The sequence below is a fragment of the Centrocercus urophasianus genome, unplaced genomic scaffold, assembly GCF_019232065.1.
Source record: "Centrocercus urophasianus isolate 14NV4802_14NV808 unplaced genomic scaffold, USGS_Curo_1.0 seq_11, whole genome shotgun sequence".
In the NCBI taxonomy this organism is placed as follows: domain Eukaryota; kingdom Metazoa; phylum Chordata; class Aves; order Galliformes; family Phasianidae; genus Centrocercus; species Centrocercus urophasianus.
Window position 1 is genome coordinate 77059610 of NW_024884253.1, and position 17462 is coordinate 77077071.

Genomic DNA, 17462 nt, shown 5'->3' on the forward strand with positions numbered 1-17462 from the left:
CTCCTCACCAACTCAGAGCTTCCAGGTTAGCAGCTTTTACAAGGTGACAAGCCAAGTTGCTCCAGAGCCATAGGTCCCTGAAACTCCCAGCTCCCAGCCTAGAAGAGCACAAGAGATCCCTGCATGCACAACTGCCCGGCCAGAAAGAGTCTCGTGAGGTATTCCTCCTCATTTCTGCTGTCTGGAAGTTCTCTTCCTGCATGAGGAGTGCATTGGCAGGATGAGACCCGACCCTGGTCATGAAACATTCCAAATCTGGAAATTCTCCTGCAGAGGATATAAAGCGTTCCCTCTCAACATGAAAATGAACAAAAACTCCAGGGTTCAAAGCATCTCAAGTGGCAGTGCTCATTTTTGCAGTTCATTCTCACTGTAACTCTGGCAGGGCCATTAGCACTTCATCAGTTTTCTTGGCTGCTCTTAATTATGCCTGACACACTGGTAAACCCTAAGGTGAGAGGAATTAAAAGCCAGGTTTCTCCACCACCAGGTGACAAATCCATTTGCCACTCAAGCTGACATAAAGAGGAATGGGGGCGGAGGCCCAGCAGAAAAGCAATCTTCTCCTCATTCCCTAACTAAAAGCCACATGGTTAGTCATCGATGGCCAGGACACATGGAACAGATGGTTGGCAAGGGCAGATTTAAAGTATCTTCCCTAATTTAAAGTGATGTCACAAATTAAGCCACAAAGGCCAAATTCCAGAACCTCACAGCTATATGCAAGCAAAGAGCAAAGCTTGCTCTGTGGATATTAAACTTGTTCTAAGTAACTCGCAGTGCAGCATCTTTCCAAAAAAGATTTTCATTTATGGCTATGTGATGAGATTCTGTGGTACTCAAAATGTAGAGGGAGAGAGATCACAAAGCAACTGATCGCTTAAAATGACAAATTTGTTCTGCCATTACAGCTTTATGCTTCATCTGCCATTGATAGAATTTGCCTGATACCTGAAGAGAAACTTAATTAAAACATTCTTCCATCCCTCCCTCCCCTGAGAATCTATTACAAAATACTACCATCCAAAAAAAAAAAAAAAAAAAAATTAAATAAAACTCAAATGCTTCTCACTGATACAGGTCAGCGGGCGCTCGACTGGAAATCAGCTTGAAGTAGTGTATTAAGGCAGTCGACTATTAGAGAAGTGAATGGAGCAGCTCTCCAAGTAATTTTTGGTAAAATCAGGTCAAAATCTGCCTGCATATTGGCTCAAACAGAGGAAGACAGAAAGGAATCAATATTCGCATTTCACATGCTGTTTATATAGTGTGAAAACTATAAACCCCGTTTCACGCTTACCTCAAGCAACTCTGCTCTGTGTTTCTGTCTCATACACAGGACCCACAAAGTGTGACTTCCTGAGGAAGCGATGCTCAGACCCACACTGCTCAGTAGCCCCAGCCACGGCACTGCTCCCCAGGGCTGGGCTGGACTGTGTTTTGTGAGGGTGTGGGTAGGGGAGGTTTCTTCCTTTGCTTCAGCAAATAACAGAAAAAAAGCAAGAGATCTAAGGGAATCAAAACAATACACCCTTTTACACTGAAAAGGATGGGATTAAGCAATTGGAAAACATCGCATTAAAAGCCTCATAATAATAAAGAAGTTCTTTTCTGTCCTGCAGACCCCAAAGAAAGAGAAAGGTTTAAGGGAGACAGCACTGAGAGGGGAGCTTTATACCTTTTTACCTTTCTCCTGAAATTTACAGAGCAAGGGAGTAAAGTCCCCTGTTTATCAAGAGAAAAGGTGCAGCAGATGTCATAACACAGAAGAATGACTTCCAAGAGCTTATCTTCAGAAGAGAGCAGCCGATAACCAGCTAGCATGGCTCCTCAAGGTCACCCACAAAATGCCATTTCCTAATGCAGACAAATTGTGATCTTCATGCATTCACAGCCTCTGATAAGTGCTACAACTATCCCAGGTCACGGCACTGGTCATTCTAGTTTGCAGACTACACCAAAAGGAACTGGAACCAATCCAAAAGCTTATTGGAAACTAATCATTCACCCCGTAGCACTCCTGGCAGCTAATAATATTAATACCACATTCACTGCCTGAGTTTTGGGAACAGTCCAACACTCACTGCAAATGCAGATCACAAGCAGAGGTAGGCCAAGCCCAAGCAGCATACATATTCATGGCTTCCTATTTCTAGGTGATCTGCTTTCCTTGTATATATCAGGACTTTACAAGAGTAAAATCCTCCCTAAAAGATCTGGCATGCTAAAGAGAATAAAAAACTTTTTCCAACGGTTTCCCAACTGCATGTTCTACCTGTAAGTACAAACACTCCACGAGGTCTGGAGCAGCCAAGTAATGAAGTGAATGATCTGACATTAGCCACTGAAGTTAATGGGATGACAAACGCTCTTGAGGTCAGTCGTACATTTACATATTTACCACGCTATCCATCAGCATAAGTAATACAGAGAACTGGTGTCAGCAGCCACAGGCAGATCACTAAATCTCTAAGTGGCAGAAGCCTTCACTCCTCCTTTACCACCCTGAAAATGGGCAACCTGGCAAAACACAACCCAATCTTCCGAGAACAGCTGCAACTAACCTGACTGGTTGCATGTAAAGATCCAAAGCCCTGGTCCCATCAGGGAAAATTTCTGACTATAAGGGAGGAAACAAACCAATGCCAGGAAGGATTCCTGGATCTCCTGTTCATGCCAGTAGACATGGGCATGGCTGTGGGAAAAAGATGATTTCCGTGAATGGTCTTCTAGGATGAAGACTAGAATAAGGTGAGAGAATCTGGACTGCCTCATGTGAACCAGCACAGTTTGCAAGATGAGTCACCTTGCAGCTAAGCACTAAGGTACCCTAGAGGCCAACAACGATAACTCAGGCAGCAACTGGGCCTGCACTGGCATGTCACACAACCCTCTCAGGTGGGCCGAGATAAATTACAGCTCCCCAGAGACTGAGCACAAAGCTGCAGAGCTGCCAGCCTCTCTGCTCTGACAGTTTTGCCATAATGGAGACTGGCCATCAGCCACTCAAATGCTCAGGCACGGGAAAATAAGCTCCTGTTGCTCATGTTACTCAAAATCTTTGCTTTCTTTCACAGAGATGGTAGGTATTCAATCCTAACAGCCACTCACCTTCTGTAGCTGTGAGGAGTTTATCAGACCTGCCAAGCTCTGTCAGGTTGTATTTCATTCTTTACAGCGAGTTTCAAAGTTCGGGCTAGACATCACCCATCATACTTCTGCCAGTCAAAGTCTGGCTGCTTTAGAAACACCCTGGTGTGAAAAACACTCCACTTGGCAGCACTTATCTAACAGTATACAGCATTCACTGCATGAAGGAGTGCAGATGCTGAGAAAGGACGGTGTTACGCTACCTTAGAACAAAAAATCAAAATGAAGCAAACTGCTTTGCTGCTTAATCTAGGGCCTAATTCTGCAGAATTATCTTTGAGAACAAGCAGAACAAGCTTTGAGAAGATAATGAGCACAATATTGCTAATGCTCAAGACTTCATCACAATCCCGATTGTACAGAGCAACACCGAGTCCCTTAGGCTCATGATTATCAACAATCAGCTCAGTATTCAGCGAAAAGCTTGAAAACATCAACTTCAGAAGCCTCAGACTCTGATTAGCCAGAACACCCAGAACTTCAGTCTCTATCTTGCAAACCAGTCTCGTGATTCCCTGGGACTCAGACTCTGAGTTACAGCTAACTAAAAAATGCAGTTTCAAATTAAACAAATTCATCGGTGGTTTCAGATCAAATTAAGCAAATACTTTCTCCCTGGGCAAAAACAGTAATTTCCATTAAAATGTCAACTCATTTTAGCTTTCATTTCAGTTTGACTGTTTTCCTTCATAGGAAAAAAAATTTACCTAGGTAAAGCAAAGGGCAAACAAAGCTTTTTGCACCGACTCTGGAATAACATTTTCTTGCTGTTGTCAGAGACTGAATGAGACAGAAGTACCATTTACTCTCACCACCCCACTGCTGAATGCAAATGTCTAAGTCAGACAATACACCATGTTTTCTTTTTCCTTCACAGCCTAGGGAATGCTAATGATAAATACACCCAACTATTAAGCAGTAGTTTCATAGCTGCACATTTGCAAAGAATCATTCATTCTGGCTCTAAAATAAAAAACCACAACATGGGGCATTTTAATCATGTAAGTCACATTCCCTGATGTGATTAAAGCCTGAAGACTTCACTGTTTGATGGGATTACTGGTTTTAGAGGTGTTTCTTATAGAAGAGCTAAAGGATCTTGATTTGGAAAGGCAGGTAGTTCAGAGTCACACTCATCCCACAAGTCTCAAAAACACATCCCAAAAAGTCATTAACAGCTTATGAACACATATCAGAGAAGCTTCACCACATACATCCAACACATATTACACGTAGCATCACACAGTACAGCACTTCCAGCCAAAAAGGTGCCACTTAGACTGCTGGAAGAAAGGAGGAAAGGCCAAAAGCCTGTTTCATCACACTGTGAAGTGCAGCACTGGAGATGTGAAACAGAATTGGAGATATCTACACAGAATTAAAGTTAATTCCATTCAGTTCAGATCTTAATTCTATTTTGTTAAAATAATTCCTGCGTGCCTTACAGTGGTTATGAAGCACTGGAAATATCAATGCCTACAGCCAAAGCAATGCCACAGGAACCATGCGACTTACACCAGTTGAAGTGTAAGACTGAAAATCAATGTGACAAAGCAGATGCGAGACATCTCTCTTCTCTATTATGGAATCAAGTCACATTTAGGATGAAAAATACTTTACTCTGGACCCAGGTTTGCGCTGCGCCACAAAGTACAACATCCCTTGCTTTCTAGCCAAAAGAATTTCCAATTTATTTAGTTCACTGACATCACTGTTACTTTTTACAGTTGGGTCAGCACTGTCCTAACTTTTGCTTAAGTAACTTCATTCGTCAAGTGCCTTCATTCTAATGATTACTCCTTTAGAAATCAAACACATGCTCTTTTTTGTGTCTCGTGTTTTGCCAAAAAGCAGCATCTACTGGGAAAATCATTCTCTGAACTTTAAACCACTCCTTCATACAGTGTTCTGTATTTTTTTATGCAGTGGAACTTGTGCTGGGTTCTTTCACACTGAGTTTGCAGAGCACCTGTCAGGGTGAAGTCCTTGCCAATATATTGGGTACTTAAGTGCTATGACAATTAAAAACAAACAACGTAGGCATCAATACAAATAGTTAATGCTGTTATTATTACTAACACCCCCGAGCTTTGGTGTGAGCTCTAATCTCCTAGAGCAGCTGCTTCTTGAAAACAGAGCTAAACAGAGCAACAGCCAGCAGATGGCACTCCAGAATACACAGCACGGAGAAGCAAGGCTTGCAGGACGAAGCAAGCCCGTTCAAATCAGCTGTGCCACCGGCTTCAAGTTTGGTTTGGATTAAAGACCATCTCCCTTTCTCGCTCCCAAAGAGCAGAGACTAATAAATGCCTCCAGCCCCACCTTTGAAAACCATGACTGCGCTGTATAAGAGGAATCATGTCTGAAAGCACAGTGCACAGCACATCCTAAGTGCCGGGCTCATGGCTTGCTCCATAAAGGGGAAAGCTCCCTTTGGGCAGGCTGAGACATTTACCAATGCTGTGTATGGAGAACTGGCAGCCTTTTTCTGTGTCCTACTGCTCTCCTGAACTCCTTCAAACAAGCTGAAATAATGCTGTCTTTTACTGCTTTAAAACAGCAACAATAAACAACACACCCTAATGATTAAGAGACCATTTTCCCTCCTGTTTATTTTTAGCTTCCCCTACACATACAAAAACATCCACAGCCTTGCCTGCACGGCTATGAAGCATCTCTACAGATGGCTCCTGGCGGCACAGCGTTGATTCCCAGCCTCCTCAGAGCCCTCTGCCTCACCCCATCGCTCACACTCCTCCTGCAGCAAATTCAGTCAAACTGACACTTCTTCCAATTAAATGCTGACTGGCAGGAAAGCCTCTGTCTAGTATCCTCATCAGCCAGAAGAAATAAATCCAACTCAAAGAGCTCTGGCTCACCCAGTCTTTGAGGATCTCATGTAACCGTAAGAGCAATTAGTTTGTTTTTCTCCTGGTTGAAAAACTCCCAATCAGTCTGTCTTAAAAACAAGACCCTTTAAAACACCATGCAACCAGGGAAGGACAGGAGGACATGGTACCTTTTAACCCAGGAAGATTGTGCTTTCCTTTTAGAAACTGAAATTTTAAAGCTAGTTGTTTTGTCTAACTCCAGGTATCAAGCACAGCAGTTCACTTTAAGAGACCTAATGAAATGACTCAGCTGACAAAGATACCATTTCTACACCATCCTCCCCTGAAAAAGTTTAGAGTCAAAACATTAAAGTCATACAACTGGGTGGGAAAAAAAGGCTGTGTTTTATCAGAAGTCCTCGTGAATTATCTAAAAACTACACCAATACTGAAGATATTCATCCCTCATGCAAAAAAAAAAAAAAAAAGCAGATATTCTTACCACTTACACTTTCCTTAAACGCAAATCTGCACCATGGGATCCTTTCTGTTTATGCAGAAGTAGGAGAAAAGTCTGTCAGAAAGTAATTACTTTTCCTCTCCTGTATTTGTCAGTGGATCTCTGGCACCTTCCCCCACAAATTGACCCCAGATATACACAGACACAAAACTTTTGAACTTTAAGGTCATCTCCGTGGGTATGAGCAATGCATAAACCAAACAAAATCAGGCAAAGCAACCTGTCCCCCTTGAAGAGCATCCACAATTAATGCCACGTGATATTCACTGTGCTTCTGGAAATTCATACATATCTAGAATTCACAACTCATTCCCAGCAAGCAGTAACACATACCATTTTTCTTGTTGGTCACCAATATCATCCAGCTAAAGAAGCAGGATTCAGTTCAAGATCCATGTATCATACACACACCACAGTTTGCAAATATCTTTTACTACACTAGAATGGGCTGATGACAAAGAAAGAGGAATAGGGCAACTGTTCTTGCTTACTCTGCCTTCCTAGCAGTTATCCCAGTGTGGATTTGCCTCATAAAATATTAATCTGTAGAAAAGTCAGCCATGAAGCAGAACTGTAACCCATACCAATTTTAAACACGGAGCAGCAATGAAGCGTGTAACTGTCTGGTGATTATCATGAGACATCAGAAGTACTTCCAAGTTAGCAAGCGTTGCAGTTATTGCTGTAAGAACTTACTTGATCTCCGTTTCCAAGCTCTCCCCAAGCAGATGGATGTTCCACTTGACATTCCACCCACCTGATGTGGAAGCAGAACTCAGGGGTGCCTAGGCTTCTCTATGCTTTCTTTTCGCTACAACAAACTGCACTGTCTAATGAGCAACCTCTGCTGACAAAGGAGACTGCAATTAACGTGGACTCTTCAGAGCTTTGGTGTTCCAAGCAGTAGAATATAGGTAAATGGTGGCAAGCAGGTTCAGAAAAGCACACAGAATTCCCTGGTACTGACTGCAGTCAACAGAGATAAAAACAGCCAATTTTTTTGAAAGGTCTGAATTTAAATTAAGAAGAAAATATCATATATTTAATGGAGCGGAGGGACCAAAGAGGGAAGAAATATCAGAACAAAGCTTCTTGCTTTAAAGAATATAATTCTATCCACCTATATTCTTTTCACAAACAAGCTCAGATTTTGCAAGTAGACTTTCGGACTCCTCAGAATAATAGTGGTGCAAGTGCAAAACACAGCTGCTTAGCTGGGAGTAGTGCAGCTGTAATGGGATTAAGCTGAAGACCTTTTAAAAAAAAAAAAATTACATTTTTTCATTCCTTTATGTCTGATTGCATAAGGCCTCTAAAGAATGCAGTAAAGGTCATCGAAATGCACGGTCCTTTCTTGATAGAAAAATGCCACTGTATATTTTTTAAAATCACACAAAAGAAGTGAGCACTAAGTGCCAGAAACCGAGACCTTTAAAATTCCAACTCAGCATGATATTATGATTTATAATTGTGCATGTATAGGTTACAGCCACCTCTGTATTTCCCTTCATTTAAAAAAAAAAAGCAACAGTTTTATAATCTTATTAAAGGACAAAGTTGTAGATTCTTATCACTTCATTAAATTGCCAGTGCATGATCTTTAATTTTTTTTTGTTCCTGTTTCATAACCACTCATTAACATAAAAAGATAAGAATTTATCCAATGGGCCAGAGTGAGTTTCAGCCAGTAGAAGAGAGGGCAGTGGAGGAAAGTAACCCAAGCATTGGGAAAGATGAGTCAGGCTCCTGAAAACACAGAGCGAGGTTTTGTTTGCTTTCTTAAAGGGAAGGAGTCATGTTTTCAAACTTTTCTCTATGATAATAATGGCTATATTTTAAGAGATGTGAGGTTCTGAGAGAAACCCATGATTATCGACACATAGGCTTTGAGGAAAAAGCAGCAACACATCTGTTTGAGCTACAGTGGGATTCTTCAAGGTCTACAACAGTATTCCTGTGGTTATGGGGACATGCTTCCATTGGCCTTCACCACCCATGTTTGGGTCATGCTGGCTCCAAACAACTGGACATAAAGATGAAAGTAATGTCACAAAATGGTACTCTTCCCTTACATAACTTCTAACCAGCATGAGACTGTTAGCAGCCCCCTATCTACTCTTTCTTGGGCCAAGGATGTGGCTGCATCAGCGAAGAGAAGATGCAGACTCTTAAATCAAGACTCCGAACTGGAATGCGGTGTGAGGATATTTCCCTTAAACTATTTCTGAAGATGGGCATTATTTCCTCTTAAAATGAACATTCCCTTACATAAAATGTTTTTCACCGGATTGTTTTGCCCATTTACGAGCATATTCAGGAACACCAGTATGATATGGTTTTGTATTTTTCATATATAAATCTATGATTATTTTCATACGACGTAAATAATCACACAGATTCTGCAGGAAAATAAACAGTCTCCTTAAAGCCTCATTTCTATGATTCTTTCAAGTCTGAGTCCTGTCCTGGCAGCCTTTCTCTGTGACAGTCATCCCCACACATGAAGCATCTGTACTGCACTGGGCTAAGCCTCTTTCACAGTAATTCTTCTCAGGAGGAGATCTGGGATAGGTTTTTACCACAGATCCTTCCAATGGAGAACAGGCCACCCCACAAGCAGTCCCACTTGCAGCAAACACGACGTATGTGACTGGCTCTGTTTGAGAAGAATGCTTCACTCTTCCCAGCCTCTAGAGAAAGAAGAGGGAGGGTAAATCTCAAACAATTCAGCAAAAGCTTTCAAAAAAGGCAACCACTAGATTTTTATAATGACCTCAGAATTATCCTGATGTGTCCTAAACTTCTTGATCAACTGACACTCCCATTCAACTTCTACTACTTGTGTGGTTTTGGGGTTTTTTTTAATGGTTGCAGCACAGAAAGAGTGGCAGCTTCCAAGAGGTTTTAAGCTGAAAGACAGAAGATAATGAAATTGAGAGAATGAGGAGATCAAGTTGCTGTACACCTTAAGACTTTTAAAAGGGTCATTTTTTTGAAGGGGAGTTGCTGATTAGCCAACTGTAACAGCATGAAGTGGCCTTGTAAAAATAACCGACTACTTACTAAAAGCAAATTTGGGAGCAATACTACTTGAGTATTTTCTTATCAAGTGGCTATTATGGACCAGCTTTTATCTTCTAGACATGTTTAAACTTCATATACTGCTTACTCTAATAGACTGAATATATACCAGTAGGCCACAATTACTGCAACCACAGTATTTCTGGTGATTTCCATTTTGGCAAGGTAATCTACCTTGTTAAAAGTAAAATCTGAAGTTTAATATGTAATTAGAGCACATTCCCTTTGCCAATCTCATTCTGTTCAATATGTAGAAAAGTTTATGCTAGACCAGCAAAAGGAGTCTCTTCAGGCAAATCAAACCACCATCTCCTACTCACTCTACTTAGACCTAAAAGAAATTCCATTATTCTGCTGTCATGTTTGTTATTTTAAGTGCCTAAAAAATGATATTTTACTTATGAAAATTAAGCCAAAGTTCTGATTTAAAATTAGTCATAAGTGAGTTTTAAGGAGAACGTGGATTTTCAAATGAATGCCTTATTGAAGGAAATGAATAACTATGTTACCTGTACTAAAGAAATACTGCCTTTCTACTAAATGATGGAAATTTGGCAATTTGTTTTCAGATCTGTGAAACACTGCCCATATTATCACAGGGTCTTTGCATATGGCATGACTCATGATTCCAATCACCAAAACAGATTGGATTTCCGAGCAAGATTTTATCTCCAACAACCACAATGGGCAACTCAGTGTGAAAAGAAGAGATGCAAGTCAGCCACAAAGCCAAGCCCAGAGGGAAGAAATGGGAAAACAAAGCATGCCAATTAGTTCCCATGGGAAATGGAGCTAACATTCCTAAGCCAGGGTGTTCCATCTAATTTTTAGTTACGGGTTATCTGTCTTCCATCCATAAACTATAACAGTGAACTTTCTGACAAAACCTTGGATGCTGTAAAGATTTCCGGAAGGCAATGCAGGGTGAATCTTCACACTAGCTGTCAAACTAACTGAAGAAGCAAACAGCTTCACCCTATTGCTGCTCAGAAGGCTTTTTTTTTTTTTTTCTGATAAAGGAATGTTCTTAAGGCTACACATTCTGACACAGCAAGATATTCTGACTCCATCCTTTGTCATGCAGTTCTTCCAGTTTTTAATCTAAAAGAACACTACTATGCAGGACTGAATCTTTAAATCTTCATTCATCAGAATTGCTGAAGGCTTTAGTTAGGTTGCACCTAACTAAACCTAACTGTCCTAGCAGGATAGAAAGACCTCGATCTGCAGCATTCTGTAGCCCCAGTGCCTGAGCCTGAAGTGAAACAGAATTAGAGGGACTCGTGGCTTCTGCGTGCTGCAAGCAACCAATCTCATCATGGAATTAGAATCTTAATGGGTCAGGGCTTAGGAAGACAGTAAGGCCAAAACACAGTATCTCCTTGAACGTGGGGAGAAATGGTCCCTTCTCATCATCTCCAGATCCCAGTGCAACTTACTGCAATGAAACAAAGATTCAGAGAACTACGTACAAACAAACTAGCTTAATAAACCCCATTATTTCAGAATTGTTAAATAATATAGACTATCAGTATTGCTGACTACCTGCTCTCTTCAAAGCTTTCTTCTCCTTACTCACAAAAAAAAGAAATACGCTGAGCTTCCATACAGCTGAAGAAGCAATCTGTGTCTAGCATGGGTCTGCCACAAAACTGGCTCACCCACATAAGGGGCTGGTTCCTAAACCACAGTCCTCTCTCCAAGAGGTAACCAATACTTGGTCTTCCTCAAGGCAGAACCTTAGGCAACAAACAAACGAACAAACAAAAAACAACAACAAAAAATACGAATCAGCACCTTTACTTATATCTTAAAACCAATGATCTCCTACCAGTGGATGCCTCAGCAGGATTTGAGGAAGGTAACAAAGAAAGTAAATCTGCTGCCTGCAAGCTTGAGTTCTCTGCAAAGATTACACCACCATTAGTTAAAAAATAAAAATAGGGAGCACTACTTAAGAAAAGGTTTAAAGATACTTAGCTGCAATACTGGGTCTGTGAGCTGTACTCAGGAAGCATTTCTAACAGGAGTTACGCACTGGGCAGAAATTTTGAAGTATTAATACAGCCATCACTGCATGTCTCAGCTTTACCTGCATCAGGAAAATCAAAACTGGTCTAAATTCAGCACCAAATATTTGTTCTCTCCAAGTTAATCTTTGTGCAATAGGCTGAGGACTTCCCCAAGCCAAGCGCCACAGGAAGATTCAGTAAGGCTAGACAAGAACCTGAGTTCTTCTATCTCACTGCAGAAGGAAACTTTCATTCACTAAGCATCAAACTGACAAAATAATAATATTCTTATCCTTTCTCCCATATGAATGTTTTAAGTGCCAGCAATTTCAGCAGCTCAGCAGAGCTCTGCCAGTGCCTCCTGCTGAACCCATTCTACTTTGAAGTGCATAATTCAATATTCAGGTCAGAAAGGAAAAGTGAGTATGAGGGATGAGAGAGACCTGGGTTCCTGTCCCTGCTCCAATGAAAATTTAATTATTTTCTATTAAAAATTCATTTGGAGAAGAGCTAGAATCCAGGCAGTCTAACAGCTTTACCTACAAAAAGATCCATGACCAAGTGCCACCAGAGGTACAGCCTTACTGTCCTTTGGGTGAGCACCAAACCTCACACAGAGAGCAAACACTAGGCTCCTTCCCTGCTTGCATCTCAAAAAAAGGCATCAAACTCAAAAAGAGAATTAAAAAGAGCAATTTAGCATCTTTCCCTGCAACAGAAGGAGGACTGCAGAGTTAAAAGAGCTGCTTTTGACTCTTCCTTGTTGAAGCCAGCCTTCATTGCTCCCTATCTGAGATGCTGTCTTTTTCAAATCCCACTCCTGGGGCTCCTTTCTCCTGGCATTGCACCAGCAACATTATTATCTGTATCCCTAGCCTAAGGTATCTGGAAGCTTGATGCTGCTGTATTTATGGTCTTTTGGATATCTACTCTACAGCAATTGTCCATAGCAGATGCCATACATGAGCATCCAGCCAGCCAGGGGCAAGGCAACAGGAGGGAATGGAAGGAAAAGAGGAACCCTGGTACAGCTGCTGCAGTCTCTGGTGGTGAAGAGTCTGCCCTAGGCCTGATCACCTTACAATCAATGCTGGGTTCTGGCTTGTAAAAGCTAAGTGTGCACAGCTGTGGCCATCTCGTCCACAAACACCTGTCTGCCTGCACGTGAACGTAACTAAAACTTTTTTCAAAACAAGTTGCTGGGTTTTTCTGTTCTTTTTCTGTTGTTTTGTTTTTGTTTTATTTTTTAAATCGTTTGTTGTTCAGCTACTGACACCAGTGTTGCCTTCAGCAAAAGAAGCATGCAAAGGATGACTTCCCAGACAGCTTTCCCTATGTGACACAAGAGTAAATAGGAGGGGCATTTCCATTACTTTCTAGAAGGAGATGAGCTCCTACTGAATACCTGATTCAGGCTCTAAGCAATTTTCACCCATCACTTGAAAGTTAAATAATTATCCTGTTTAAAGAAACCTAGCAATTATATTTCCACCCTCCCCCCCCCAGCAACTACTGCTGTTGTGACAATATTCATCTTGTCCATTATGACTATTATCTGCTGTATAAATATTGATGATCTGAGTAATTGCTGTTCTGTACATATGCTTCTCACAGATATAAATTTCTCTGCCTGAAGTAGGCTGCTGACAAAGTGTTTTCCTCCTTTTGCATGGCAATGAAACATTACTGGAGGTGCCACTGGGAGTTGTTAGACCTCGGGAAAGAAAGAAAAAAAAAGGCAATGAGTACCAACAGCCTTTGGAGCAGAGGCAACAAAGCTGGTCTGGAACACAGTTCTTATGAGAAATGGCTGAGGGAACTGGGATTGTTCAGTCCAGAGAAGAGGAGGCTCAGAGGAGATGTTATCACTCCCTGCAATGACCTGAAAGCCTCTTCTCCCAGGTTAACAGCAACAGGATAAGAGGGATAGCTTTAAGTTGTAATAGGGGTGGTTCAGGTTGAACATGAAAAAAAAGGTGAGGCATTGAAGCAGGCTGCCCAGGAAAGAGGTGGAGTCATCATCTTTGGAGGTGTCCAAGAAACATGCAGATGTGGCACTGAAGGAGACAGTTAGCATGCATGGTGGGGATTAGTTGATAGTTGGATTAAATGATCTTAGTGGTCTTTCCAATCTTAAGGATTCTACAATTCTGTGAAATGGTGTCTGCCTCCATTGCTGAAACTGAGTAGTCTCAGAGAGTAACAAGTTAGCTACAGTGGCATTCAGGCAGCTTAAATTTAGCTTAGGCTGTGCCAAAACCAGACTGCTTCAAAGGGCCTCTAGATTGACTGCTACTGGAACCAGTGCTGAGCAGGGCATGAATGCTTCTAAATGTGCTGCATACAACATGTATGTTGTACCCAGACATAGGCTTTCTGATAATGGTGGTACTCATTCTCAATTAATAGAAGACAAGCTAGTTGTGCACTGGATGATGAATGCCACCTCTGAACCCATGCCTGCAGACAGCCATCAGGTCAAATAAGTCCAAATTGCTCCTGAGGAATCAAACCCCTCTACTAGGACACCACAGACTTGCAACGCATTCTTTTTGCTGGTTAAGTGCTTTTGCCAAGCAGATGTTGTGACCAGTCAGGGAGCCCAGCATCTTCTCACAGCCAGACAAAAACAGGCATCCCGCTGCACGTGCTGCATGATCTGCTCATCCTGCCTCACAGCCTGGCAGTGCAAAGCTCTGGTTGGTTTAGATGGGTCTGCAGCGCAGCCCTACACAGGCACAGAGTCTCACACCTCAGGACTTGAATTTTGCCCCTGGACTTCAAATAGCCAGCAGCATAGGGGGATTAAGGTTTTCTTAGTGGGCACTGACTTTCTAGGACTCAGAGTCTGAGCCTTCAGAGAATTACACCTCTGGAATTACTGTTAAAGAGATGGGAGATTTTTTCAGACACAGCAAGGTTCACACCAAGTTTCCTTGTAGCACAGCTCCACCCATCCTTTGCACAGCATCTGGAAACCAACACTGGACATAGATGCTCAAAAAATAAACGTCCTTTTCTAACTTGTATCTGCTATAGAAATTTAAGACTGAGATTAGGAAGGGTGCATCAGACTGCAGAAAATAACCTGAGAAAAACACTGGGCTCCCTGCAGGAGCTGGAGACGGGCAGGAACAAGAGGAAACAGGCTGGATGGGGACAGGGAAAAGCAGGAAGCCAGGGCGAACTCAGATAAGGTGTGAGCAGAGTTTGGAGTGCCTGGAGGTGGAGAGGGAGGAACTGAGTGTTTTTAATGAGCCAAAGAAATAGTCTGGAAGTCTTACTTTCTTTTCTGCCCTGTTCAAGCAATTACATAATAAGCCATTATACATAATCATAGCTGCCACTATTTATATATACATATATTACATGCTGATGAACAGGCTCAAATATTTACCAACACTGACACAACTTATCTTCTCGCTGCGACATTGAGTGTTAAGCCGTGCAATTGCTCAACACAGTAATTCCCCTTCTCCCTTCTGCAGCTTCTTTGATCCCCTTTCCTCCATAATTTAAACAGTGCCATGGGGATTAGTGTGTTACAGTCTTTAATGACAACTGCTGTACATCTTGAAGGGAAGTTGCTTCCAGCAGGAAATTAAAGGTTGAACTCCTACCAGTAACCCTGGGCATGCTTAACTAATGCTAAGCCACATAACATAACCTAATTAGTACAACAGGTCCTTTAAAAGAAATCCACATGACCTCACTGTCAGTTCTTATACTGAGTCATTTTGGAAACCAGTTGAAACAGAGCCCTGCATAATTCCCTATCATCAAAAGTGCACTGCACTGACTGAATAGACTGGATCCTAGCTACAGCAGCCAGGTAGCCTCCACCCTCTCCACTCTGTTTTCCCCCTTCTGGTTTTACAAGGCACAATTTGGTGGTCTCCAGCAAATATTCAGCCCTACCTAAGCACCTTCCTAAAGTTACATTTCCTAAGCCTGTTTTTGCCTGAACACAGATCAGTACTGCATAACCTGCTTGCACACAGAATGCTCTGCTGCTAATGTAAATTATTTTGCATGCAAACACAAAAAGCAGTGTGGGCCAAGCAATTGTCCCATTCACAAGCAAAAGCATTTGGTACTCACAGGTTTTTACAGGTATATGGTTTGAATGTAATGTGCCCACAACATTGAAAGTCCTGTTAGAACACCTTCAAAAACATGATTCAAATCTTAAGTGCTGAGTTTTCTGAGTCACTAAAAAGTGAAATCAAATTTCCCCCAAATAATGCTCTATCTCCTGGGTAGTTATTAATCCCAAGTTTTGTACTAAAATCTCCACAACTTAATTTTGCTATGACAAGCACTGTCCAACATAACTTTTCCAGCCAACCTGGAAGGTGAAGAAATAAAACCTTAGAACACCACAGCCACATCGCCATCCTTAGAGAGGATGCAGTCATAGTTGCAAAACTGCAGCTTTACCAACTCGCTGTGTTTTCATCAAGAGAGCCGCTAATTTCATCACATCTGCACCAAAATTGCTATGTCCACAAAAAGAAATGCTTTGCTGGGTTCTCATCCTGATAAAGCATCCCTCATGGAGATGTGAAAATGCAATTTCACTGTAAAAATAAATGCAGCAGAGTTAATCATTTCTTGTACTTGCCACACGGCCATCTATTTTCATTGCTTCCAAACATCTACTGCACTCCCAAAGCTTACAAAGCTAACAATGTGTGGGCTGCTTCTCTGTCTCTGGGAGGTGCAGGACATCTCTGGCCTCTCCCTCTGCTACAACCATACTATTCTGCACCAGCTTTTCACAGGAAGGGAATTTACAAGAAGAGATTTTGCCAGTATCTGGAGCTCTGTGCTTTATAAGCTAGAAAATGCAGCAAAAAAAAACTGATGGAAGATGCATGCACACTATCATAATCAAATTTATTTACATGATGCACTCCTGAAACAAACTACCACATACTAAATATATCACCTGATAATCTAAAGAAACCTAATAAGCTGTTTGAGAGACCAAGCAATCTCCTGAAATTGCTGCTACTCATACAAAGTAGTTTCTTCTCTTTGCTTGCAAAAGGTGCCAGCAATCTTTCAAAAGAAAATGGCCAAAAGGGGAAATTTACAAAACAAGTCATATAACACAGTTCACAAGCACTTGTTTACTTATGTGTTTAGCAGCTTCCTTTTACAAGGCACTACAGAACTGCAACTGGTATTTCTTTCTGCTTATTATTTTCACAGCCCTCGAGTGGTGTGTGTTTTCTTCTTCAGCTAATGCCTAGAAGACTCCCAGTCTTCACTTCAAGAATGTTCATTCAAGACCCAGAGAGCCTGAACACATCTATACTGACATGAGTGAAGCCACGTTTTCCTGGTGTGCTACAGCCAATTTACAGTACGCTTTTCAGATGTAGCTCATCTTCATTAACCTTAAAAACTGATTTTAATAAGGTCAGTAGGCTTCTGGCTGCTTGGGAAGCTCTGAACAGAGAGCACTACTGATGGGACTCTCTGTTTTGGATGACTCGTATCACCAGCCCCCTGCTCAAAGGATGTCAAAAAAGACTGTCAGGACATCAGACGTTGAGAAAGAGGATGCATTAAAGGAGTAAAACAAACAAAAACCCAAACTAATGGTTACCTGGTCTTCCTGGCCTCTTATTTATTTTGCTTCTCAGTAGCAAGAATAAAAAATAAAATGTTAATGATGTCACAGAGGCAGTTACTTAACGAACAATCTGCCAACAGTTTTGCTTTCAAAAGTACAGGGTTTTTTTTTTCCTCTTGGAAAAGATGTACTTAATACAGAAGCTCAGCATTTCTGTCACGTTTGACACTACTGAAGCATTCAAAGGTGGTTTCCCCCACCTAGATGCTCACGTACATTTCTCT

The 17462-nt window shown here is 41.6% G+C and overlaps 1 protein-coding gene across 4 annotated transcripts in view; it reads right to left on the reverse strand.

Moving 5' to 3' along the window:
* The window catches only part of RNF152 (ring finger protein 152), a 41120-nt gene that overhangs the window by 12042 nt on the left and 11616 nt on the right, over positions 1 to 17462 (reverse strand). Inside the window, exon 1 of one of the 4 annotated variants that reach the window (XM_042839868.1) lies at positions 9081 to 9166. The exons of 2 other annotated variants lie outside the window; for them this stretch is intronic. Coding sequence is in view for 1 of the 2 variants with exons in the window: in XM_042839865.1 (XP_042695799.1) it covers positions 1301 to 1333 (33 nt within the window). In the remaining variant the exon portion in view is untranslated. Of the gene's footprint in view, positions 1 to 1300; positions 1711 to 9080; positions 9167 to 17462 lie in introns of those variants that run through there. One more of the 4 variants, XM_042839865.1, reaches the window with a different exon arrangement.